This window comes from Phodopus roborovskii, unplaced genomic scaffold (assembly GCF_943737965.1).
Source record: "Phodopus roborovskii unplaced genomic scaffold, PHOROB, whole genome shotgun sequence".
NCBI classification, from domain to species: Eukaryota; Metazoa; Chordata; class Mammalia; order Rodentia; family Cricetidae; genus Phodopus; species Phodopus roborovskii.
This window is the reverse complement of record NW_026126469.1, coordinates 8,381,851-8,409,324: the sequence shown is the minus strand read 5'-3', so window position 1 is coordinate 8,409,324 and position 27,474 is coordinate 8,381,851. Positions and strand designations below refer to the sequence as shown.

General features: G+C 44.5%; 1 protein-coding gene across 3 annotated transcripts in view; it reads left to right on the top strand.

Annotated features, from left to right (window-relative positions):
• The window catches only part of Etv5 (ETS variant transcription factor 5), a 61,213-nt gene extending 37,894 nt beyond the window's left edge, over positions 1–23,319 (top strand). For all 3 annotated transcript variants that reach the window (XM_051191204.1, XM_051191206.1, XM_051191205.1), the window contains 6 exons: positions 2,054–2,313; positions 4,704–4,763; positions 10,872–10,940; positions 11,078–11,247; positions 17,194–17,295; positions 20,898–23,319. In XM_051191204.1, the coding sequence (XP_051047161.1) occupies positions 2,054–2,313; positions 4,704–4,763; positions 10,872–10,940; positions 11,078–11,247; positions 17,194–17,295; positions 20,898–21,119 (883 nt within the window). In that variant the 3' untranslated portion in view covers positions 21,120–23,319. The remainder of the gene's footprint in view (positions 1–2,053; positions 2,314–4,703; positions 4,764–10,871; positions 10,941–11,077; positions 11,248–17,193; positions 17,296–20,897) is intronic.
• Positions 23,320–27,474: the final 4,155 nt, after the last annotated feature.

Below are 27,474 nucleotides of genomic sequence, written 5' to 3'. Positions count from 1 at the left end.
CCATTGATAAATGTGTCTGCTGTTATTATCTAGTATGCTCTTTTTAGTTCTTATGGGATATCTGACTTGAAATAAGAGGTGATGATAGCTCCCATGGTGTTTGTATTGTTCGGGACTGTTTGGCTGTTTGGGTTTTTATTGTTTCCCTCTAAATTTTAATTTTTTTTTCAATTTCTGAAAAATTTAAAAGTTTGAATTTTTATGGTAGTTTCTTTGAATCTGTAAATTGTTTTTGTTGCTAGGATGGCCATTTTCACAATATTAATCCTACTGACCCATGTGACCGGGCGGGGGTCTCTCATCCTCTTCATTCAATATTATAAATTTTTCATAGTACAGCTTTCTCACTTCCTTGGTTAGTCTAACCCCAAGGTGATTTTTGTCTTTAGTTAAAAAATGTTTATTATATTTATTTATTTATCTCTGTGAGAGTGTGTGGTCAGAGGACAAGTCATGAAACTCAGTTCACTTCTTGTGCCAGACCCCAGTGGTAAGTGCCTTTCCCATTGAAACATCTCACTACCCCAACTTTGTGTTTTGTTTTCTCTCCTTTCCCTTCCCCTCCTCTCCCTTTCTCTTCTTATCTGTGGGTGCAGGATAGAGGCCAGAAAAGGGTTTCCAGTCTTCAGGAGTTGCAGTTAGCAGTTGAGAACGCTCAGCTGGGTTCAGAAACTCAATTTGAGTCTTCTGGAAGAGCATGGAGTGCTCTAAGCCTTCTGCCCCCCTTTTATGATCACTAATAAACTTTTTATTTATGGCCATTAGTACTTCATTACTATTTTCCTGTTCATCTCACTCACTGTCTTATTCACTCACTGTTACATTGTTGTAAAGAGGCAACATGACCAGGGCAACTCTTAATAAAGCAAAGCGTTTAATTGGGAGCTCACTTACAGTTTTAGAGCCCATTATCATTGTGGTGGGGGAGCATGGTGGTAGCAAGCTGGTGAAGTAGATGAGAGCTTCATCCTGTTTCTGATGCTTAGGAGAGACTCTGGGCTTAGTTTTAGCATGGGCTTTGGAAACCAGAGCCCACCGCAGTGATACACTTTCTCCAACAAGGCCATACTTTCTAATCCTCTTAAGCCTTCAAATAGTGCTGCTCCCTGCTGACTAAGCATTCAAATACATGAGCCCTTGAGGACCATTCTCCTTCAAGCACCACACTGGGATACTGATCTTCAGTAAATTTTTTGAAAGCTATGCGGATGCTCACCTGTAATCCCAGCCCTCAGAAGGCTGGGGCAGGAGGATCTGGAGTCATCCCAAGTGCTGCTCACATGTAAACAAAATAAAAGTCTCAACTTTACTGTGTTCCCAGTTTCACTCCTGATCTTGCTTCTGGCACTTTCTGGCTGGTACAGATAATTTTTCTCCAATCCCACTTTCATGGTTTCCTTTTGTTTTTGTGTTCATGTTTATCTTGATGGTTTCTGGTGTTAATATAACTTAAAAAAAGGTTTCTCTCACCCCAAAATTGTGTGTATATATTATTTCAACTTCATAGTATAAAATGTCTTATCTATATGAAATGTATTTTAGAATTGTAAATTTGAAATGCTTAATTTAACAGCTAAGAACTAAAACTATATTTTGCAATATTCTTGACAGTTCTTGATTTTTTTTTATTGTGTTTTTATTGTGTTCCTTCGATCTACCAATCAGCTTTTCATTTCTTATTGTAGTTATGGTAGTTTTATGGTGTGCATCCATACCAAGTAAGTCATTGATTCTTTTCAGAATTAACTCATGGGCCAGTGAGATGGTTCAGCCATTAAAGGTGCTTGCTGTATAAGCCCAACATACCCAGAGTTCAATCTTCTGAACTTATGTAAAGGCAGAAAGAGAATGACGCCAGAGTGACTCTCCCACCTTCTCATGTGTGCCATGCCACATGTACACACCCACACACACACACACTCTCTCTCTAATAATGGACAACGGTTTTTACATCTATTGTCTTTTTAAACCAAATGTTGTGGCCAATACCCAGTGCTGAATCATAATAAGTATTCATTTTGTATTAACCAATCTAACTTTTCCCTTCTTCCAGATTTCAACGACAGCTGTCGGAACCCTGCCACCCCTTCCCTCCTCAGTCAGGAGTCCCTGGAGATAATCGCCCCAGCTACCACCGTCAGATGTCAGAGCCTATTGTCCCCGCAGCTCCCACACCCCTTCAGGGATTCAAGCAGGAATACCACGACCCACTCTATGAACATGGGGTCCCAGGGATGCCTGGTCCCCCAGCACATGGGTTCCAGTCACCAATGGGAATTAAGCAGGAGCCCCGAGACTACTGCGCCGATTCAGGTTAGCATAACTCATTATATTGGCTTCTGTGTTCTCACATTGAACTTTCGATCAGTATTAAGTCCGATGTCTGCAGTGCTTTGTGGGTAAGAATTGGGTAAGATTTGTGGTTGGGGGTGTAGCTCAATATATAGAATACAATATCCTGCATTCTGTGCCCAGTAGCACAAGAAAACAAACAACAACAACAAACTGCCCTGAAAGACTTTAATGGATTAGTTAATGGTATTCAGAAGTGTATAAAATACACCTCTGAATCAAGCCTGACGATTGTTGGGACACACTTGTGTAGGGCACCACCCAAGTATGCACTGGATACAAAGAACACAATTTGTGCTGTTTTAGTTTTATGCCTTTGTTTTCAGTGCAGCAGACCCAATTAATAATAAGGGGAAGAGTGCACTTTTGGACACAGTTCTGTGACTGAAAATAAATGTTCTGAGAAGCACCTGATAGCCCACAGATGAAGAGAGATGAAGGAACAGATTTTCCTCTTCACTGTTTACAGTAGGCTGGTGCCTGTGTCCTGCAGATGCTGCTAGCCCACACAGGTAGAGGTCCCTGCTGTTTGCTCGGGGCTTCAGCCTATGAAGGCATTGTTTTCGGCATTTGAAGAGGCTGTGTCTGACCTCTTTCTCTGTGTCTTGTGGGCCACACCCAGGGAGGAAAGCACACACCACAACCGAAACCTTGGGGGCTGGAGGTGTAAGGACATGTTGGTCCTGTTCTCTGAAATGTTCTCCCTAGTCTTTCCTTACGGTTAGGACAAAAATGACCAAAGAGTGGTTGATAGGTAGGTGTTCTGCCTCTCGCTGTGGACTTTCCTTAAGCCCCTTGGGAAGGTTGGAGCAGTCTGAAGCTGAACAGCTCTTAGGGGTGGAGGGATGAAGTATAGATCTGCTCTTGGTCTCTGAGATAACACATGCATTGTGCTGTTTGGATAGAAACCGGTTTGGGGGAATCTGAGGAGGCAGGCAAAGGGAGGGACTACCATGTTATAGAAGAATAGCTGCTGCTGATCATACAGATTTCCACTGAATTCTTTTTTGAAATACTCTCCTCAGGAGAAGTCATGGTGGTAGCAGTAATAAGCATATACGCATATAGATGTAATTTATTGTTTTATTGTTTATATTTGATTGTTTTTATTTTATTAAATGATAAATATTGTGTTATTTATATCATGATGTAATGAATTATGTACCAATATATGTGAGTGCCTCGAAATACCCAAAGAGTCAGATCTCCTTGGAGCTGGGTTACAGGTAGTTGTGAGCCTAATGTGGGTGCTGGGACTTGAAACTTGGGTCCTCTGGAGAGCAGTATGTGCTCTTAACTATTGAGCCATCTTTCCAGAGGCTTTCCTTCCCCAGCATTGTCCCAGTGTGCACCCAGTTACCCAGTTCACCCTCTTCTCATGGGACCTGAAGAAGAGATTGCTGAAGTGTGGTTTAGTTTCAGCATAACAGATCCAACATGGAGAAAACAGATTTGTCAAACTACAGTACCTACCCTGCCAATTCTCATCCTGGCTTCAAAGCTTAAGTTCCACTAATCCCTTTGGCCTTAAATACCCTCACCCCTGGCAATAGAATTGGATGTGACCATCGGTGGCCAAAGGAGCAGGTTGGGAAAGATCTAAAGTGATGGTCTCCCCCCATCCCATCCTAAAGCCCTTTTGAAAGCCAGTTTCTCATGTTACATTGGCTTTCTCACCAGATGCATTGTTAACTGGTTTCTAAAACGAGTGAGGTGAAGACAAGGCATCCTTCTTTCTCCTGTGATTCTGGATAACACCGGTCTCACTTGCAGGTGGTGGGTTCTAGTGTTTGCCATATTTGTTAGCACTGTGCATTTGCACAGAACAAGGCCCCAGAGACTTACCCTTTGTCATAGGTTGATGCTTAGCTGCTGTAATAAAACACTCATCAAAACAGCTTGGTGGTGCAGGGGGTGGGGTTGAAGACAGGGCATCTGGCTTAGGAATTACAGTGCATCCACATTGAGGGATGCCAAGACTGCTGCAGAGACCACAGAGGAGCCTGCTTACTAGTTGGATTTTTTTTTCCTCCTCCCCATGTCTTGCTCAGCTTGCTTTCTGTCACACTTCCACATATATCTGCCCCAGAAATGCACTTCCCATAGTGGGTCAGACCCTGCCATAGCAATCATTAATCAATAAAATGCCCCAGGGGCCAGTCCCATAGAGGCAGCTGCTCAGTGGAGGGTCCCTCTTCCCAAGTAACTCTGATTGGTGTCAGGGTGACAAGCACCAAGGCAGGCGGCAGGACCTGGAATGTGGGGTTGAGGGGCTTTGCTGCCCAGCAAGCACACCCTCGGCTGTGCTTCAGGGACAGTTAAGAATGCATGCATTTGTACTTCCCTTTCAGAAGTGCCTAACTGCCAGTCATCCTACATGAGAGGAGGGTATTTCTCCAGCAACCACGAAGGTAAGGAGCTTGCTTTTGCCCATTAAATTAATTGGTTTGGGGGCGGGGCCTATATGGGTCACAGCACAAGTGGAAGTTGGAGGATTTCCTCTTCCTTTTTTTTTTTTTTTTTTTTTTGTGTGTGTGTGGGGAGGGGGGGTAATGCATATGCTTAACTTAAAATCGTTTCTGAACTGAGCTTTGAGGTCAGTAGTTAGACCCTCCGTAGTTCACGAGTATGAGAGCTAAGTGATAGTGATTGTTGGTTGCTTTGCACATAGGCTTTGCACCGCCATCTAAACACTGGGGCTGCCATCCTTCTAAATGACAGTGGGCCTGACTTTGCAGAGTTTGTAGGGCAGTTTGAATAAAGGAGGAACTTAGTTTCTACAATTCAGCTAGGTCAGCCTAAGCTGGGCCTTAGGGCTTATGTCAGGAGGTTTTACATGGGTCTAAAGACATCTTAGGAAAGAATTTTTTAGAACGGGTTTCTGCTTTTCACTTAGTTTGGGTGGGTAGCTCAATGTTGTGATGGTTATGTAATGGGTGATTGCTGGGTTTAATGTTGAGAGGCAGATCACAGGAGTTCTTCACCGGCCTTGAGAGGAAGAGAGTTGGCAGCTAGTAGAAGGAAGCGGTGGAGATAGGAAAGCTGCTAAGACTACAGAGGTCTTGAGTACAAAACAGGTGTTTTCTAATTGAGTAAACTGGGGATGTTCCTGTGCTTGAATTAATGTCTTGATGTTTATTGAATGAATGCACATAAAGGTTTAGGGAATAGAGGAAAAGGCTCAGTGTATAAAGTACCTGCTGCCCAAGAATGAGCCTCTGACTTCAGATTCCTAGTACCCATGGAAGAAGCTAGACATGGCAGTGCCTATCTCAATCCCTGCACTGGAAGGGGAAACAGAGAGATCCTGGGACTTGCAAGGTAGCCAGTCTAGCCAGGTAGTGAGAACTCTGGCTTCAGTTTCAGACCTTGTCTCAAAACTAAAGTGAACTTGTTAGATGATACCTTACATTGACCTCTGGCCTCCATGTGTGCACATACAGTTTCATACAACCATATACACAAAAGATGAGTGTTATATGCTATCTATTTTGGTTCTTGGGCACAGTTCCTTTAGAATTAACTGATTGACTAAACAGTTACAATTAGGAGCAAGAGCAGTGGACAGAATTGGGCCTGGACCTTATCTTTCATAACACTTCAGATGCTTGGCTGATGGAGTATCTGCCTACCAATCAAGAGGCTCTGTGTGAGGGTCTCAGCATAGCACATAACCAGGCATGCAGGCACATGCCTATCATCTCAGCAGCCAGGAGGTAGAGGCAGGAAGATCAGAAGCTCAAGGCTATCCTCAACTAAAACCAAATAAGGGTCAGCAAAGGTGGCTCAGACGTTAAAAGTGCTGCCACGCCTGCCAACGTGAGTTTGGTCATCAGGATCCATGTGGTAGAGGAAATGACTCCTGCAGATTGTTCTTTGACCTTCAGTGTAGCACACTGTGTACCTTCTAACATAATGAGAAGAATTTTTAAAAAGAACCATAGATGTTCTGTAGCATGTGGTCTCAAAGAAGTGGTCAGAATGGAGCTGGAATCAGAGAGTTCTGGAGAACCTCTATGCTTTTGTGCAACTTTTGTTCACAGAACAAACCTCCATAGTTTATTCTTCCTGTAAACATATACCGATTACACACCATTTAGAAAGTATTGACAGACATGAATACAGAAATCAGACTTCACTGTCCAAAGGAAGTCATAAACTTGGCTTTTCTGTGCATACATCTATACAGAATTGTACAGATCATACGAGGATTCCTTTTATTGAGTCTTTTTTAGCAAGAGTCATTAATTCATTGTGTGTTTACTCTGTTTCAAACTCTGTCTTAAGCTGTTTACTTGCATTTAAGTCATTTAATCATCTAGCACTCCTGTAAGCTACATGTTATAAGCCACTGAAGCTCCAAGAGGTCAGGATTTGCTCTAAGTAATATGACTTGGAAAGTAGATCCAAAATTCTGAGACAAGGCTATGACCTTCTTGCTAAATTTTGAATATTCACAGACACCTGACAAAATAATATAAGTGGCCATTCATTTAATTTTCCATATTTCCATGGTTACTTCTTGAAGCTAAATTCCTGGACCATCTGGGTTAAAGGGATATGACATCTTTGAGGTGTCTGGTCCCAAGTTTTGTGAAGACCAGCATTTTGTTGTGTGTTGCCAACTTTTAAGTCTTAGGGCTTGTTTGAAGGAGTAATTGGGTGGGAATGGGGTACACAGTGTGGGAAAAGGTTAACTGAGCTGTCAGAGCTTCGGGGGTCATTTGTAGAATGCATAGCTCCTGCATGAATGGATGACAGTGGTATATCAATTCACAGGATGAGAAGGAGCCCTGTGGGGTCTGAGAGGAAATGTGTGAGCCAGAAGGCCTTGAGGGGGATGCACTGGGTAGAATTTACTCTTCTAGGGAGCATGGTATAGGGTCACCCCTCCTTTCCAAACACTGAAGTAGGGATGTACTTTTCCATAGAGTAGGTCCCCAGAAGTATGTTTCTCTGTCAAACACATCTAGCCACATAAATATATTATAGCTCTCTGACTCCTCCAAAACCAATGTCACCAGCTTCTTTTGGAACTCAGATGGACAAATTCTCAAAAGCTACTATCTTTGTTAGGGTTTCTGTTGCTACAACAAAACACATGACCAAAAAGCAAGCTTGGGAGGAAAGGGTTTATTTGGCTTACACTTCTACATTGCTGTTCATCACTGAGGGAAGTCAGGGCAGGAACCTGAAGGCAGGAGGTGGTGCAGAGGCCATGGAGGATGCTGCTTACTGGTTTGTTCCCATGGCTTGCTCTGCCTGCTTTTTTTCTTCTTCTGGTTTTTTTCTTTTCTTTTTCTTTTTTCTTTCTTTCTTTTTTTTTGTTTTTGTTTTTGTTTTGTTTTGTTTTGAGACAAGGCTTCTCTGTGTAGCTGTGGAGCCTGTCCTGGAACTTGCTCTATATACCAGGCTAGCCTCAAACTCAGAGATTCTACCTGTCTCTGCCTCCCGAGTGCTGGGACTAAAGGCTCAGCCTGCTTTCTTCTAGAACCCAGGACCAGCCCAAGAATGGTAGCACCCACAGTGGGCTGGGCCTTCCCCATTGATCACTAATTGAGAAATGGGTTACAGCTGGATCTCATAGGGACATTTCTTCAACAGCTAGCTTGTGTCAAGTTGACAAACAAAGCCAGCCAGGACAGCTCCTGAATCAAAAGCTCCAACATGGAGACCAAAAAAATCTGTTTTCAGGTTTGAAAACCACATTCAACTTCAGCTGTTCCTTAGGCTCACCTAAGGGTGCTTTAAGTGGTGAGACCCCCAAATTCCAGAGTGAGACCTCATAAACCCGAGGCTGTGAACAGCATTTTAGATACTCAGCATTTTAGATACTCAGGAAGCACTGGTTGTTTCTTGCACAAGACTATAGTTGAGGCCAGGCAATGGTGGTGCCCGCCTTTAACCCCAGCTCTTGGGGCAGAGACAGGTGGATCTCTGTGAGTTCAAGGACAGCCTGGGCAACACAGAATAACCCTGTCTAGAAAAACCACAAACAAACAAAAGCAAGTGACAAGTTGACTAGAGTGGTTTCTCGGGTAAACAACTTTCCCCTGGCTAGGAAAGACCGTTGCCACTTCCTGTGTGCCCGTGATATTCTCAGTGAGTGTCCAGACCTGAGCAGGCAGGCTGTCTACTAGACCGCTGGCTGTTTAGACACAGCTGTGCAGGGCTGCTTCCAGATTCCTCACTGTTTCTGTAGAGGCAATTGATGTCTGCAGCAAGCACATATGTGGGGGGGGGGGCAGGAAAGAGAGGGAGGCAAACATTTTGTATAATTACAACACTTAGCAAAGAGCATGCTCTTAAGGGAAATATTTTTAGTAAGATTTTGGGTTGCTTACTACACAGAACCTTCTCGTGAAGCCACCTCCGCCCTCCAACCTATTCCTTTGCCCAGTTGACTGCTCACATTGAAAAAAGTAAATTTCAAAAGAGCCAGCATTTTAAACTGCTCGAAATTATCTTGGCCTGGTTTTTCTAGCCTTCCTTTACAGTATTGACCACAGATACCTAGGAAACAGTTATCAAGACAAGTGGTTCTGATTGGTATCTCTGATTGCTAAGATAGCCATCCTGCCTCAGGTACTCACCTGGAATCGTCATGTGATATTCTGAGTCTCATTTCTACTTCGCCCCTCAAACAGGTTCTTCCTTCCTGCACCTTTATTTGAGTGATTAGATGAGTTATAGCCACAACTGAAAGAAGTTCAAATGCAAACCCAACTGACTTTATTACTCAACCAGAAACATCTTCCAGGTGTTTAGAGGACCTCGTGTGGCAATAACTAGAAACCACAAAATGTTCCCAAATGATGTTTCTTATAAGGTTTTGAAAACCAAAACAAGAATTTAATCTAGTCTTGCGGGGTTGTGGATGAATTATCTTTCCCATAGAGAACAGTGCTGAAGATAACATGGCATGCTTGACAGGTGTGTAAACTTTCAGGCTGTTCACTTACAATGACTTTATAACGAGACCATTTAAGCAACGTTGGAACGCATATGGGAGGTGGGAACTATATCACCTCCTGGCAGCTAAGGGGGAAGAGCATGACGCATAAGGAATTATGTCTTGCTGATAGTGTGAAGCACACCGGTTTGTCATAAAAGTCAGCTTGCCAGGTGTTGTGCACTTGGGGGGGGGGGGTTCCAGGAGGATTGGGAGTGTAAGGTCATCCTCAGCTATATGGCGAGTTCAGGATAGACCTGTGCTACATGAGACCATGTCTTAAAGGAAGGAATGTCAATATTCTTGGTTTAAATTGTCAGGCAATCTTGTAGGCCTCAGATATTGATTGAAAACTTAGTGTGTGCAAGGTATATGGGAACACTAAGAAGAATAGGAGAGGACCCTTATCCCTGAGAATTTTTGACTCCCTGGCAGGGAATGTCAAGAATAAAGTCTCATGCTGTCATTCAGGGTTATTATTTTTGAAGCAGGGTGTCACTGTTACTCCTCTGTAGACTAGGCTGCCTAGAACTTGCCTCTGCCTTCAGAGTGCTGAGATGGAAGGCAATGAAATGGCTCTGTAGAACAGACTACACATTAACTCATTAAGTCATCATAACAGTACCACTGGAACACAGTGGAATTAATTTATTCAAAGTCACAAAACCAATTGGGGTCAGCCTGTCTCTTTCTAAGCCTGTACTCTCTCTTTAAATCCAATGCTATCCTATGTTATTTATTTCCTGTTTATTTGTTATTTGCTTCCTACCTTAAGTTACAATATAAACGCATAAGAACGCATAAGCTGTATTCTTACCACATCAGCACAGTATGTGGCCTAAATTTTTAAAGTCAATTAAAAGAAAATACCAATAAAATATACTTCTTTCTTAAATTGTGTGTATGCCTATGGGTGTTTTGCATACAATGCAAGGAAGAGCTAAAAGAGGGTAGTGGATTCCCTTGGAACTAGAATTACATGCAGTTGTGAGCCATCACGTGGGGGTGCTGGGAATCAAACCTGGGTCCTCTGGTATAGAAAGAAGCCAGTGCTCTTAATCACTGAGCCATTTCTGCAGCTCATCGTGGTGTCATTAATTTAAACAGAAACATGCCTGAGGCTGAAGACAAAAAGATGAATGACATGAACATCCAAACAATCTATTGTACATTGCACTGAGTTTTTTCTAGGCCTGGCATCTTAAGATGGTGTCAGGCCTGCCAAGACATTTCCTCACCTGAACTGATTACAAAGAAGGCAAGCGTAGCAGGAAAGGGATCACATCCCGGCTCCTTGGCCTATGGGGTTTTCATGTCATGGTGTCCCCTCAGCATAACACACAGGCTAGTAGCCTTCGTCCAGGTGATTCAACCAGGAACTAAGCCAGAGACGAGCCCAGGGCTTGAGGACTCGTATATCAAGTGCACATACAATGATAATAATAAAGTTGTTTTTAATTTATGTTAAAGAATGCCACTCTCATTCTTAATGACATAGTTTTTTTTTTTTGTACAACATGGGGTGGGGTATTAAGCAGTGTGATTGTTCTCTTTTAAACTCCTTCAGGATTCACATACGAAAAGGATCCCAGGCTATACTTTGATGACACATGTGTGGTACCTGAAAGACTGGAAGGTAAGATGCCCATCCAATATGTGATGCTGAGTGAGAGGGTCGGAAGTGTCGGTCCCAGCCTGAAGGAACCGTCAGTAACTGCAGTGCCTGAGAAACCCCAACCTCAATTATAGCATATGCACCCCTGTCCCACACAGGCAAGGTCAAGCAGGAGCCCACCCTGTATCGAGAGGGGCCCCCTTATCAGCGGCGAGGCTCTCTTCAGCTGTGGCAGTTCCTTGTCACCCTCCTCGATGACCCAGCGAATGCCCACTTCATTGCCTGGACTGGCCGAGGCATGGAATTTAAGCTGATAGAACCAGAGGAGGTAAGTCTGAATGTCTACATACTTTTCTGCTACTGCTGTGATGAAATAGCATGACCAAGAAAACTTACAAGAGTTTGTTTAGATTTACAGTCCAGAGGGTTAGGCTCTGTCACCTGCTTTGGGGGGGGGGGGGGGTTGTTAGGCTCTATCACAGCGGGAAGGCAGGGCAGCAAGTTGGGGGCTTCCAGCTCAAGTGCCAGCACAAAGCTAATTAAGAGAGCAAACACCAGGGATGGAAGGACTTCAAAACCTCAGAGCCCACCTCCAAGGACAGACTTCCTCCAGCAAGGTCATGCCTCCTAGATCTCCCCAAACAGCAGTACCAGCAGGGGACCAAGTGTAAAAATGCAGAGCCCATGGGGGCCTTTCTTACTCGAAGCACTGCAGATGATGCTGGGTGTGAATGAGTGAGGCCTTGGTGACTCAGCGCGCTCTGTCTTCTCATTTTATTTCAACCTGGTGAGCTCAGCGTTCTTCTTCCTTGCTGCAGTAGGACAGTTTTCTGTGTGTTGCCTAACGTACAGGCAGAGTTCTCCATCTATAGAAATTTAATGTATTTTAACACTCCTGGAGAAGAAAAAAAAAAAAAAAAGCGAGGGTGAAGCCATGGAGAGTTACGCTAATACAGGCTGTGTTCTTCCTCTTCATGATTTGGAAGTGCTGTTTGTGTAACACAGACTAAACTAGTCTGTTACAGCCTGCAGCTGAAGCCCTGCATGTACTGGGTAATGCATTTACCCTGCTACGTATTCCTTTTCAACATTCATTTCTTTAATGCACTAAATTTGTGGCATATGTGTGAAAGTCAGAAGACCACTTGTGGGGATCAGTTCACTCCTATATATGGGTCTTGGATCAAACTCAAGTTGCCAGGATTGGTAGTGGCAGCAAGCACCTTAACCTGATGAGCCCTTTCACTATCCCCAACACATACTTCACATGGCTCTAAATTGGAGAAATAAAGTTAGCAAAGCTAAGTCTTAGAAGCCTAAAAAAATTTTTTAAGTATTTATAAAAATGTGTGTGTTCGCGCGTTCGTGCATATGTAGCTGTATCATGTGTGTGCAGTGGCCATGTGATCCAGGAGTGGGCACTGGATCACCTGGAACTGGAGTTAGAGGTAGTTGTTAGCTACTTTGTAGGTGCTGGGAATCAAACCTGGGTCCTGTGCAAAAGCAGAGAGTGCTCATAACTGCTGAGCCAACTCTGCAGCCCCAGAATATGAATGCTTTGTTTTCTTTTTAAGTATGGTATGTAGGATCCTTGTTGTCATAGTTAGGGTTATTATAGCTGTGTTGCTGTCATAAACCACCATGGCCAAAGCAACTTGGGGAGGAAATGGTTTGGTTTTGTGGTTTGGCTTGGTCCTGTTGTTTGTTTGTTTGTTTGTTTGTTTGTCTTATACTTTTCACATCATTGTTCATCATCCAAGGAAGTCAAGGCAAGAACCTGGAGGCAGGAGCTGACCCGGGGAACCAGGAAGGAGTGCTGCTTACTGGCTTGCTCAACCTGGGAGGGAGGGAGGGAGAGAGGGAGGGAGAGAGGAAGGAAGGAAGGAAAGCAAGCACTCTATAGCAGTGTTTCTCAATCTTCCCTAATGCCACAACCCCTTAATACAGTTCCTTGTGTTGTGGTGACCTCAACCATAAAATTCTTGTCATTGCTACTTCATAACTGTAATTTTGCTACTGTTATGAATTGCAGTGTAAATGTCTGGTATGCAGATTGTCTAAGAGCTGTGAGAGGGTTGTGGGGTCATGACCTACAGGTTGAGAACTGCTGCTCTACGGGTTTGCCTGTCAGACCTATTCTACAGAGGCATTTTTTTTTCTTCATGAAGGATCCCTCAGAAAAGGAAACATCTACTTGCCCCGCAGGATTAGCAGAAAGACCTAAGGTAGAACCTACCACATTTCTTCAGTGAGGAAAATGCCCCCATAGGACCCCTTCCTGAACATAGAGGATTAACCCAGGTTATTAGTGTATCTCATGCCAAAGGGCATAATTTTCATTTCTATTTGGTTTAGGGTTTAAAAAATTGTAGATGGAAAAGACACACATTCTTTAATAGTGTGTGGTTAGGCAAACGCTGTCCCTGAGTTGGTGCAATAGAAATTGGAACAGCCCTCTTGGGAAGCATTCCATTAAGGACTGCAGAATGAGCAGCAGAAGGTAACAACGTGACACTATGTTTGGAAGAAGGACAGGGTCTGAAAGTTGAGATAGGAAAAGGAGGAGGAAATAAGTGGAATAGAAACTGGAGTCTCCTGCAGGCTTCATTTAAAGTGGTATAAAACCTACATTTCTGAGGCTAGGGAGAAGGTTCAGTCAGCAAAGCGCCTGCCACACAAGAATGCCCAGCACCCATGGGAAAGCCAGGCACAGTACCACGCCTCTGTAATACCGAGTAAAGACAGGAGGATCCCTGGAGCTCATTGGCTGTCTGGCCTGATCAAATGGATGAGTTCCAGGTTTAGAGCGAGGGAGGCACAGAACTGGGGTCTCTGGCCTCCATGTGAACACAACACCACACGCACACTCCTGTGCACACACAAATGTGGCCTTGGCATTCCCGGTCTCCTATGTAGTCACGGAAATGCTGTAGCCTCTGATTGGCTCAGTTGTGTAGAGATGGAGGGTCACTGCCCCATGCAGGCCATTCCTCCCTTGCTGCTTCCCTAGTGATGCAGCCTGACCTGTGTAAGGCTTGGTGATGGCATGGTGCCTTGACTCACCGAGGCTTTTGGAAATGAAAGTAAGCCTGTCTTGTGGGCAGCCCTTATTGATTTATCTCATTCCACAGACAGGAGCTTTTATGACCTTTATTGCCACTGCCTCGGGCCTGAGCACAGGCTGTCCAGCTGCAGGTAAACCTGGTTATGAATCTCAGTAAGACTGTTATTGAATCTTCTGCTTTCCTACCAGCCGTAAGGAAAATGATGAACAGATGGCAAAGGGCCCCTGCTTTCTTACTTAATGGAGGAACTAATATTAACCCAGAATGCTCATAAATGCCACGGGGCTCCCAGTCACATGTGTAAACCAAACCTATGGTGACCCTGAGCCTCTCTGTTGAATGAGCAGCATTCTTTAGAATTATTGTTGTTGTTGTGTTATTGTGGGGGTGGGCTGCCTGTGCCACGTCAGAAGGCAGCCCACAGGAATGAAGTCTCTCTGCCACATGGTTCCCAGACAGCCACCCTAGGAAGCAGATGCCTCCCCAGTGAGCCATCCCACCACCCCTGCATTGTTTCTCTAGGAACTGCTTTTTAATACTTGCCTTGAGGTCCCTCACATTTTCTGACTCCATAATGCAGGGCCCTTTGAAATCTTGGGAACACTGACACTTGGCCTGCACAGTGCTTGACTTTCCCTCTTCTGTCCTTTGTGTGATTGTGACAGCCCTGTCCTTGTTGATGTCAGGAAGATACCACTGGCTCCTGGGGAAAGCTGTAAGGACTTGTCATGGGGGAGCTTAAAGGGTGAAGCCGAGGAGGAAGCTGTTGGGGATGTAATTGTAGGCAGCTGTGTGGCTGAGTAGTGCACTCTGGGTAATTATCCATAATATCCATTACACTGTGCATGGAAATTGTGGTTTTAGAACTGCGTTTTGGCAGGCCCCCTAATCAAATGTCTTTTGATAGGCGTCCAGCTTAGCAACCTCTCCATTATGACTGACTCGGCTTTAATCTGGAGCCATTTTAACTGTGAATCTGCATTAATATGAATATTTGTGTGTGCGGGGGGGGGGGGGTTGGGTTGTTTGTTGAACATGTGGCAGATTTGTGATGCCATGAGAGGTTTTAAAGGCTGGGCTGCTAAAAAAGAGCCACTCCTGGTTCTGTGACCGCTTACTTTTTTAAGAGGAATAGGTGAGTCCCCCCCTTTAGTCTCAGCTCCCAAAATGTGTATACTTAATAATTGGGGCGCAGAACGAAGGAGTGAGCTGGCAATGTGCTCTGGCCTGCTCCCCTTAACACAAATAGGGACTGCCCAGGTCTTCAGCTGCATCACGCATCACCGTAGAAGGGAGCAGTGTGGCGAGGCCCCTGAGTCATAGGGCACCAGCCTGGAGGATGAGTCAATAACTATAGCTACTGGAGCAGCTTTGAAATGTGCACATACACAAAACCTCTGTCCAGTAAGAAAGCTGCTGCATGTGCTGACAGCAGTGCCAGGTCACTACTCAAGCTAGACTAGGCAGAATTGTTTTCCACCGCCCAGTGAGGAAGCTTGACATTCCCTGTCGTTTGTGACAGACAGGTTGGCAGTTAGCTTCAAAGTGTGGGCTGCTTTTGAACCTTGCAGGACTGAGATTAACTTAGCAAATTTCTCTTTTACCAATATTTCCATTGATTCACAATACATACCTTCGCTGGACTGGCTGGCACACAACTTCAAACCCAGTACTTCAGAGGCCGAGACAAGCGGATGGATCCCTGTGAATTGAGAGCAGCCTGGGCTGCACTGTGAATTCCAAGCTAGCCACCGCTACATAATAATAAGACCCTGTCTCAAAAATGACTTCTAACCAAGATTCCGTTTTCTGCTAAGTTTTGCCTTTGGGGATTTTTTTTTTTTTTTTAAATGATGATAGACTTGAATTGATAAAAAAATGAAACAAAGGGAGAACCAAGATTTGTGGTTGCCTGAGAGACACTAAACAACAAACGGAAATTGAACTTGCATGGGATTTCTTGCAGGGCAAAGTCCAAACATGGCTGGTGGATTGTTCTGATATAATTAGGACAGATGAGTTTTTCCTTCCCAGATTGTCTCTGGTATTTGTTAGTGGCCATTTTAGAACCCTGAATTCAGGAGGCGCTTCTGTCACACACCCACCATCCCAATAGTTGATGTAAACTGCTGTTTGTCCTCTTCTTCGCTCATGTTTAACCTTTGGCTTGTTTGGCCATAGTTCGTCTTTATGTCTGTCTCCAGACATAAAGAGCAAGTTGGGGTTGTGCATGCCTGTGACCCAAGCAACTGGGAAGCAGAGGTAGGAAGATTTGAGAGTTTGAGTCCAGTCTGGGCTATATAGAGAGATTCTGTCTCCAAATAATGTAGAAAAACATCAAAAGGATGTTGTCAGGTGATCTTTTTTGAAGTTTCTAAAGGTGACTAAAATGAAGGTGTCAGACAGCTCATGTTTCCACAGTTGATCTGCCTTGACAGCCGCCCTCCCAAGTGGGGTTGTGAAAGTTGAGAGAAAGAGCTTGCTGCCCTGATAATTGAGTAGACTCCAGTAGGAAATTCCCCTGCTATAACGCCTTTACCCAGAGCTCCAATTACATCTTCCTAGCCCTGCACCTCAAGTGGACTGGGTTGCTATAATGCACTTTAGAACTGTGTGAGAAGCCCTGTTAATTTTTCATTAAATGGATAATGGTACTGTGTACTTTACTGTCCATTCTGCAGGTCTGCTGGGAGTGGAGGGCTGGATGGCAGTAGGCTGATAGGATCTGAACCCCTTTAGTCCATGAGCTGCAATAAGAAAACATCTCCCAGCCCCTCTCCAATCTTATTAGAATTGAACTTCTGCTCTGCAGGCCCATTAGCAACTCACTAACATGTTCCTAATGTTTCAGGAATGACCATTCTAATTATTCCTTATTGACTGCTACAGAAACCATAGCACTTAAAGGCAATATGTTAATGGTCCGTGAGTATTGGTCAATAATTCATAAATGGAGAAATAGTAGAGAGCCTGTGTCCTCTGGGATGCTAACCAAGTCCTCTATACCTTACAGTGTTAGGAGTCTTCTATCCTCAGGTCTCACCTACTAAGCACATGGGCAAGTCATCACCTTTACTTAATATTTGATTTTGAGAGAATTGAACGCTTTACTTTCCAAGTTAGAGAAGCCGGCATCATTCAGATCCGGTGAGTTACAGAACTGTCAGTCCTGGGAATGTGTTTGCATCTTTGCTGTCTTGTTGTTTCAGGTGGCTCGGCGTTGGGGTATCCAGAAGAATCGGCCAGCCATGAACTATGACAAGCTGAGTCGCTCCCTGCGCTATTACTATGAAAAGGGCATCATGCAGAAGGTGAGAAACTACAGACATTTAAACCCCTCTGCTTCCTGCAAGGAACTGTCCCTAACCTCTGTAATAAGGCCACTTATAGTAACTGGAAGAATATTTGAGCCCTGTAAGTGAGTCTGTGGGAGAAAAGAACCAGGAACACACAAGAAGACAGGAATTACTAGAGTGGTACCTATAATGTCGGCACTTGGGAGGTAGAGGCAGGAGGATCAGAAATTCAAGGCCAGTTTCACCTACATCAAATTTCCCAGGCTGTATTAAGATACTGTCTGCAAAAAGTTAAAATAAAAAAAGATACAAATAGGTTATTTAAAGCACTTTGGGACTAGAGAGATAGTTCAGTGATTGAGACACTTGATGCCGACCAGGTCCCAGCCCCCACATCAGACAGCTCCCCAATTTCTTGGGCCCACATGTGTACACATTTAAAAATGAATAGCACTTTTAAGTCCTTTTAATGACGTGAAAGACACGAGGAAATTGGCTTCCTCTAATTTCCTTTTTAAGCTGCCTCCAGTTACAGAAGACTCAAAACTTAGGCCAGCTACTGTTGTAAAGGAAGACATGAAGGAAACAACTTAAGATCTCTGCACCATAGAGCTTGAAATCTAGGTAGTTTAAACATTGGGGGCACAGCAATCTACACTGTCATTAGAGAGAGAAACCTTCGCAAGGAATTAGAAGAATAAGAAAATCTGTTTCTCGTTTAAACCTACACAGCCTAGAACTTAAGAGACCCAAAATGTGTCAAATGGCAGCCGCAATCACTCATTAAGAGTTTTTTCTTTGCAGAATAGAAGATAAAACATATTCTGAAAAGGCAGTGTAGAGTCTTTATTGGGATAGGAGCTAAGAGACTGCAACCTTGAAATCCCATTGGGAAGTGGAAGTTAGGACCAACCCTATCTTTCTTAAGTACCATGTATGTGCTGTGCATCTCCCCAGACTCTAGCATTTACACACTGGGGACACAGTTGTGTAACCTTCCCCACATTGCTTAGAGCAAGAAGCATTAATATTTTGATTGGAGTATTTGCATAGACTTGGCCTCTGTTCTTAATATCAGATGAAATCTCAAATATAGGGAAAAGCCTTTTACTAGTAACTTTTCTGTTGCTCTGATTAAAATGCCATGACCCAGCAGAGCAGTGGTGACACAAATCCAACACTCCGGAGGTGGAGACAGGCGGGTGTCTGAGTTCACGGCCAGCCAGTTCCAGGCAACAAGGTTATACACAGAAACCCTGTCGGGGGGGGGGGGGGGCTACTACCAAAGGAAAGGTTTATTTGAGCTTATGGTTCCAGAGGGTTTAAGAGTCCATGATGGCAGGAAGTGGTAGATGTTGCAACAGGAATGGAAACTGAGAGCTCACATATTTACCACAAGCAGGAAGCTGAAACAGCAAGCTGGAAATGGCACAAGGCTTTGAAACTTCAAAGCCCTTTCCCAGTTATCCTTCCCCCACAAGACCACACCTCCTAAGCCTCCCAAAACAATGCCACTAACTAGGAACCAAGTGTTCAAATGCCTGAGATTATGGGTGTATTTCTCATCCAAGTGTCATAATCCCTGCCTTATTCCCAAGGCTCCATAATCCAATATGAAAGAGTGTAATTCTAGGTACAGTAGCTTAGAACTCAGGAGAACGAGTTGTACCTCCTACTGACTTGATTTCTGAGCATGGGAAACACCAGAAGTGTGGCTTTGGTAGGTTCAGATTATTTGTCCTGTTTGGCCTTGTAACTTCTCATATCCCATACAGTGAAAATGCAGTGCTCTGCTATATAATTTTAAACTAATGTGCCTGAAAGTATCTAAGTAATAATAATATGCTACCCATTGCTTTATTATAACCATGGCTGAATAAGATGCTTTAAAAGGTGAAATAACCAGACAGTGTCAGAGATAGCCCGTGTCCTCAGTTCCTGTGTGGAAGAGTTAAGAGTTAGTGATGGCACCAGTGCTGGGGGCCACACTGCTCTTGGATTGTCGTTGCCATGCCACCCACACAAGGAATGCATAGAAATATACACGGTGCTTTGAAAGAACATGGCCTGCAAAGAGAGTGGACCTAATCAACATCAGCATTGGTAGCACAGGCTTATGGTTCCAGTGCTTAAATGGCTAAGGCAGGAGGATTTTAAATTCAAGGCTAACCTGAGCTACATGGTGTGTCCCAGTTTGGCTTTGGCTACTTAGTGAAGACTCCATCTTAAAAAGTAAATTAATAAATGGATGGATAAACAAATGAATAGTCGGGGTGGTGGGTTATATACATCTGCTGCCGCTGGGGCTTGCTTTGGTACTTGTTTGTGTTCTCTGTGCTGATAAGCATGGTTCCCTGACTTCTAGTGCCAAGAAATGTTGGCACAGGTGTGTGTTCTGGTGATTGGGAGAAGTGTCACGGTTGCAACAGAGTTTAGCACAAGGATGGGGAGCAGGGCCTGGACCAATGTCACACCGAGATGTGAGATCTCAGCAGAATGACAGTTCTGGGCTAACCCAGCCACTGGGGGGGGGGTGCTTTAGTCTTAACATGCTTATGTAATCAGGAACTTTAGCTACCTTCCTTACAATGCCTGACAGTTAGATTTGCCTGTCAGGAGTCTGTCCCTTCGCTCACTGTTAGAGAAGCAACAGAACCTGGGTCATCACTGAGTTAGCTGGCTTGTCAGCTGTGTGACAGCAAGGTCCCTGAATAATCAAGACCTTTGGATTGTACTATCAAGTGCAAATGTATGTGGATGCCAATGCAGGAGAGTTTTTAATTCAAGGCCAACCTGAGCTGCATATAGTGAGTTCCAATTCCGTAGACCCATGAATGCACAAGTGGAAGTACCCAGTATATCAGACGAAGGGGTTTTGGTTTGGAACATATTTAAGTTCCACAGAGGCTGTCTTAATCGAATCCTTTACACAGGCTTGGGAGATTGCTCAGTGGTTAAAGTTTTCTTTTTGAAGAGGACTGGAGTTCAGATCCCCAGATAAATAGTACATGGGTATAGGACTCATGTATAATTCCAGACTCAGAATTCAGCTGAGCCGATCTCTAAAGCAGTTTCAGCAAACTCGGGTTTAATTGAAGACTCCCTACCTCAGAGAATAAGGTGGCAGAGTGATGAGGAAAACTGCAGATCTCAACCATGGGCCTCTGCACATACATGCCCACACACCGTGCACGCACAAACACAAAGAAAGCGGGCAAGAAGCTCTATACCCTTCAAAATAGCACATCCATCCTGGGAAAAACTGTAAACTTAGGAAGTCATTGGAAATGTGGTCTGGCATCTGCATTGTGTGCGTAAGCCCCTGTACTAGCCCTACAGCTCAGGCAGCCTGAGCTGCCAGTATAAGACAGTGTGAGGCTTGCTGCTGAAGGAGCCCAACTGGTGTGTATTTGAATTCAAATACTGTCTTTTAAAATACTGAGCTATTTCAACACAACTCTTGCCAGGTAATAGGTCCCTAAGATGTGATTAGAATAATCAGCTACTAATTAGCCCTTTGGTTCTTGACTCCCTGAGAGATTGGTGTCTTTAAAAATTTTTTACTCAAGGCCCGTACATTGTTCTACCTGAGCCTTGTTTGATGTGTTCTCATGCAGGTGGCTGGGGAACGGTACGTCTACAAATTTGTCTGTGACCCCGATGCGCTTTTCTCCATGGCCTTCCCAGACAATCAGCGCCCATTCCTGAAGGCAGAGTCTGAATGCACCCTCAACGAGGAGGACACCCTACCACTGACTCACTTTGAAGATAACCCTGCTTACCTCCTGGATATGGATCACTGCAGCAGCCTCCCCTATGCTGAAGGCTTCGCTTACTAAGTTTCTGAATGGCTGAGTGGCCACACCCTAGAGCTAGCAGTCCCCATTCAGGCAAATGAGGGCAGTGGTTTTGTTTGTGTTCTTGGCTGTTCCTAAAGCTTGCCCTCGAGTATTATCTGGAGAACCCAAGCCATCTCTGGATTGACACCCTTAAAGACAAATACCTTGGCTAGAGAGTGGGAACAGGGAGAGAGAGAGACAGGAAAACCACAAAGCAGCTGGTGATTCTGATGAGATTCCTTGGAAGAGTTGAAAGTGGAGCCTCCTTGCCAGCATGGACAGTATGTGCAGAGCAGTACCTTGTTCAGGTTAGCACCCATGCAAGGGGACGGAGTGTATGACAATCTGCATTGATCATGGACTACTAAATGCCTTTAGAAGGGCTTTGACTTGCACAATTCTTTCGAAAGAAATCCCACACCCATAGAAAAGTCGAAAGGCTAGGTTGGGGAGGCTCAGATCACTAAGGCTTGGAATTTGCAAAACTCATGTAGCTCAGTTTGATATGTTTCCCCTAAATCCAGAACTGGGGAGACCAGGACAGCTTTTACCCACTCCGAGGTTCTCTGACCACTGCTTCTCTTGAGCCTTCCGGCCAGAGTGGTCACCAAGTAGATCAAGCCCCTCCCCTCCCAGTCACATGGCTGAGTGCGGATAGCTTTCATTTTAGAAGAAAGGCAATTAATACTTGACAGTATTTTGTTTTGCTTTGATTGGGGGGGGGGAGATCATTTTGTTTTGGTGGTTGTTTTGGAAAACAGTTTATATAAACTGATTTTTGTAGTTTTGGTATTTAAAGAAAAAAAAAACAAAAACAAACTTTTTGGTAACTGCACTATGTCCCTTCGGCAGGGCCATGCCCACTTACGAAGACGTTGCAGCTTGTAGGGGCTTTGCTAGGGCTTCCTGAACTTCACCATGTAGAAGCCTGCTTGGTGCTTTGCGCACCAGACAACCTGTTGAAATACTTACATCTGATTTGTACATTTTTGAAGTGTGCAGGGCAGCCTGGACACAGCGTAGATTCCATGTGTATAGTTCTCCTTGCTCACTAACGCCCTTTCTGGGAAGCAGATGTACATACTACACTTCATTTCCATTTAACAGCTGGTTGCCTGGTGGGAACCCTATAGGCATCAGTCTCTGTTTCCCCTTTTTCCATTTTGGACCTTCAACCCTGCATAATGGTTCCCTGGGGTCTGAAACTTACCTGTCACTGGTGGGTAAAAATAGTACTAGCTGGCATTGTGGCTTCCTGCTACCCTATTTTTGTTTTAATTTCTGATTGCTGTATTATATTGGGAATGTTTTAAAACAACCAAACTAAAGCTGTGTGAAACTTGGGTTTGGAGTGGAGAAGTCACCAAGGAGTGCCGGTACCTTGTTGTCTGCTGCCCCGGGACAGGAGTGTGCTGTCCTTGACACTCCACACCCATTACGAGTGTTCCTCCATGCAGGACACAGAGCTGACAAAGTGTGGGACCTGCTTTCCTATCCTACAGTGAGGCACTCCGTCGCGCTCTCATGACCCACAGCACCTTTGTGAAGAGGTTCACCGGGATAACGGGTGCATTTTATACCTATGGGAAACTAAGGTTTTCCTCCTGAAAGCTAGTCAGCCCATAGAGGTGTCAAGCCTGAAGCTTGGGCCTTAATTAGCATTGTACTCTACTGAAAGAGCTCTTTCTGAGGCATATTTATAGCTTTCTAATCTACACATAGTCTATACATAGATGCGAATTTTACCCAGCTGGCTAGAGATTTATTTGTTGTAAATGCTGTATAGATTGGTTTTCTTTGTTTGTTTGTTTTCCCTTCCTCTCTTATACTGGTTTGGGGTTTTTTTTTTTTTGTTGTTGTTGTTGTTGTTGTTTTGTTTTTTTAATGAACTTAAGCTGTTTTATTGGGTATGAAAAGAATCTAATGTAGCCTGAGCTGCCCCTCCCCTGCTGTGACTGCACAACCTGTGCTGTCAAGGGACACAGGACAGCAGCGTCACTTTGCATTCCCATTGGACTCATGTACCTCCCATGTAGCTGTTTCCTTCAGGGTGTGGGGCTTGTTTCATTCATTTGCTTCTTTCCCAGAGTTTGGAAGGTCTACAGTGCAGAAACCCTTTCCCCTGCGCAGGGCTGTGTACATCCTGCCAAGCTGCGTTATATTCTGTACTGTGTACAATAAAGAAGTTTGCTTTCCTTTACATGTTCTTAAAACCTGCCTGTTTCTTGCCCTTGGTGTTTTCAATTTCAAGTACCCCTACTCGACTTCAACATTTGTCCTTATCTAACGGATGATGGAGTTGAAAGAAGTGAAGGGTTAAAAATCTGATCTTTGAGGCCAGCCTGGTCTACAAAGAGAATTCCCGGACAGCCAGAGCTACACAGAGAAACCCTATCTCAAAAAGCAAAACAACAACAAAAAAATCTGACCCAAGGGGTCAGCGGCAGAGATCCTACCCCAGCACAGGGAGAGTTAGAATTGTCTCCCGTCTCCAGGACTGCTTAGTAATTCCCCCCCCCCCCCTTTAAGGCTTGATTTGTTTGAACCTTGGATTGTGTGAGAAGATTAACTAGGCAGGGCTCTTTTCAGTCAGTTTCTTTCTAACTCAGCCCAGCCCCTTTGGTTGATGTTTCAGAAACTGGTAAGCACAAAGACCGTTTCCTGATTTCCTCCCAATAGATTTTGCTTTAGATGAGTGAAATAATTTTATTGATGGTTGTCTCAAAAGAACTGGGTCATTTGTTTTGGTTTTGTTTTTCTGGTCAGTATGTATCTTCCCTCCATGTGCATCTCTTACTCTGGGGGGTGGGATGGTATATCACATGGAATAGTGTATACACAACACTTGGGAGATACGTGGAAGGAAATCATTGGCAGTTTATGTGCATAGCATCTCGTGTGCAGGGTTCCTGTCTCATCCTTGTTATGCACTATGAGGCATTCAAGACTCCTATTACAGAATAGACACAAATAGAGCCTTTTGGGGCCTGGAACAGAAGGCTTTCTGTAAGATATCTACTATCTTTCTTTTGTTGGTTTACAAGCCCTTAAGGGTAGAAACATCCAAGACTGAATAGGTACACAGCAGCTTTGGTGGGAACTTGTGTGGAATAAATGTCTACTACATAAAACCAATTGGCTTTCACAGATGAGGAAAAGGTGCTCCAGGAAAGGAGGCAGGACAAAGGGGCAGAGCCTTAACAGATGCCTCCCCATTATACGTAGGCTCATTATCTAGCCTAGGCTCAGACCCAGATAGTTAATCTAATGTCAGAGGTCATCCAACACTGTTTCCCTGCTAGTGTTGGATGCTGGGGTAAGGAAACCAGAAAAATGTGAAGTTTATTCTTCATGGGGACCCTTTCATTGAGCCAAGTTAGAGGAACAAAGCCCATTCAGCTGTTAGATGACAAAGAGGCAGTATGCGGGCAAAAGAAATGTGGTTTGAAAGCCAGAGCTCAAATCTAAATTGTAATGCAGCTGGGACTGAGTGTGCAAGAAAAACACTCAAGATAGTAGAGGACTTGGGAAGAGCCATCTGCCCAGTAGTCAGGTAGTTGGAGCATAGTGTGTCTCCAAAATACCAGTGTGTGTGGGGGGGGGGGCAAACAACTGAAAGTTGGTTCTAGTACAAATGTAATATAAACACTGGGTATAAGTGCATTTGCGCTTCACATAGAGGGATCCTTGGTGGGACACAGACAGGAAGTTGTGTCCTGGTTCTGACAAATACACAGACCCTGTGCCTGGCCTTTCCATAGCCCTTCCGATTGAAGAGCTGGCTCCACACCCAGGCTTCAATTTGTTGACCTTGGCAGTGATCCTCAGATAGCTAACCATTTGGTAGCATCTTACAGTTTGCAGAGCACTTTTTTTTCTCTCTTTTTGTAAGTCTCCATTATCTTTTTTGGCGGACTTTCTTAAATAGGAACACTTGGTTGAAATCAAATCTGAAAATACGGCTCTTGGCCTCCAAAATTATTGTCTTCAGGATGCTCACAGTGGCTACTGTTGACATCAGTCTAGACTCTGGGAGGCTGGACGTGTGGGCCTTGGCCTCAGCTGTGTAATCTTAGAGGGCATCCCAGGTTGGTGAGGGTACTGGTGAGGTACCACTTCTCAGAACTCCTAGGAGGAGGCAGGGGGTGCCTTTCCCAGGGAATTTAAGATGGATGTGCACTTGGGATTGAGAATTACATTGCCTCACCTTTATATGGCACAGTTCTCCATTCAAGCATACTTTGTTTGTTTTCTAAGCGTCCATTGTCTGCTGACTGGATGCAGTCACTGCTAAAGGCTTTAGAAATAGTTTCAAATTAAAGGTTGCTTTGTGGCACGGTAATGCTTAAGATGACCCTTCAAATGTTTAATGCTCCACTTCCAAGCTCATGCTCAAACAGTGTTCCAACATCTTATTCTGACCATCTTGATTCAATGTTGAGAAGTTAACCTGCTAACCTTTACCCCATTCGTTGAATGTTAACTGGGATATTAACTCCTTGTGTACTCTGTCAGGAACAAGGGGAAAGGTAGGTACAGGGATTATGTGCTGGGAACTGTTGGCAGGTATAGCTCACTCAGGTGGTCTCAGAACATCCATGGTATCTGCTGTGTTGCCCTGTAAATTGAGTAGGCCTGTCCCAGATGATTCTGTTTCCATAGTGAAGGGGAATCTGTCCCCATCACTCAGTAATGTGCAGTTTGCCAGTTATGTGAAAGACACTTGGGTATGGGAGAATCACAATGGAGCCCACCCAGGCTACCCTCAGGGCCACTGACAGAACATTTCTCTAGACAAAACTAGAACACAAAACACACTGGCAGCATCTGCTCGGTAACAGCATTCCATGGCAGGTGTTACTCTGAGGTGTGCAGCTGAAGGGATGCAAGTACAAATCTTTATACTCGGGACCTTACATGGCAAAGAGACCAAAACAAACAAATGAAAGGAATAAACCAATGCTAGCATTCGTCAGAAGATGTTAGCCACTGTGGGAAGGGGTTGGAGGAGACAGGATGGAGTGGAGGGCTACAGCTTTAAACCTTGAGGTGAAGGCTCATGGTTGAGCAAAGACTTGAACCATTGCCAGTTAGAAATCTGAAAGAGTGAAGCTGGCTGGGTTATTGTGGAAGGGGGTGGACTAAATTGCAGGGTGGGAGTTGGGTGGTCCACAGTTGAGAGATGAAGAGCAGTGCCTCCCAGGGCAGCACAGACATTCAGGATGCCAGGAATCGCTTTGTTCTTGGCTCGCTGTTATGCGTTATCTGAGCTCGGGAGTGATCTCATCAGATGTTTACTTCACAAAGTAATATCTTGACTTCTCAAATTGAAAGGGGCGGGAGAGGGCAAGGAAAAAAACAAGAAAACCAAACCTGAAGTTGCCAAATGTAGATGACATACAGGGGGAGGCATACAGTTGCAGGCTTACATTGGAGCCAATAATTTTGGGATGGTTGTTGGAGTAAAGGGGATTTAATTACAGCTCCAAGGTTTGGGGCTGAGGAAGGTTGAAGTTGCTGTGAACTGGAACCCAGAAAGAAATCTGAGGAGAAATGACTTGTGGTTGGGGAAAAGCAAACCTCCACCCAGGACATATTTAATTTATGCAACCCTTAGAAATCAGCTGGGAAACTGGAAGGTGTTAAGGGGGAAGCTTCACCCCAGTCACCAACATCCATATACCCAAAGCACCTGGGATGTTATGTCCAGTCGCTGGCACCCAGAGTCTGGAATGTTATGGTGGAGGTTCTTCCCAAGCCCCTCTCCCCCATCTCCCTCCATACCCTGCTGCATCTCAGAAAGCTGGCCAAATGATGACCCCTCCCCCAGAGATGCTCAAGACCACTACCACAGGGTATTTAAACTGTACCCCAGAAACCAGACTTGAGTTTTTTCCAGGCTCCTTTCCCATCTCCTCTCAGGGGGAGGGGTGGCCTGGAAGGCCATCCTGGAGTGTTGCATCCATTACACGTATTAAACGTGGACTTTTTCTAACTTGGTTTGATTGGTCTGGTTTACATTGCTGTATCCGCAGAGAAGCTTATGAGGGTATAGAAACTTTTCAGAGAGATGGCTCAGTGGTGATGAGCACTTATTGCACTTACAGAGCCCTGAGTTCAAGTCCCAGCTCCCACATGGTGCCAAGCAACTGTCTGTCACTCCAGTCCAAAGGTCTGGCATCCCTCTTTGAGGCCACAGAGTATGCACATGGTGCACATATGTAACACATTGACTCAAGCAAAACTGTTACACACATAAGATAATACATTAGAAAAAAAGATCAGATGGGGGTTATCAACAGGAGTCTGGAGTTGAGGGAGGACCCCCAGCTGGAGCTGGGAATCAAAAGTGCAT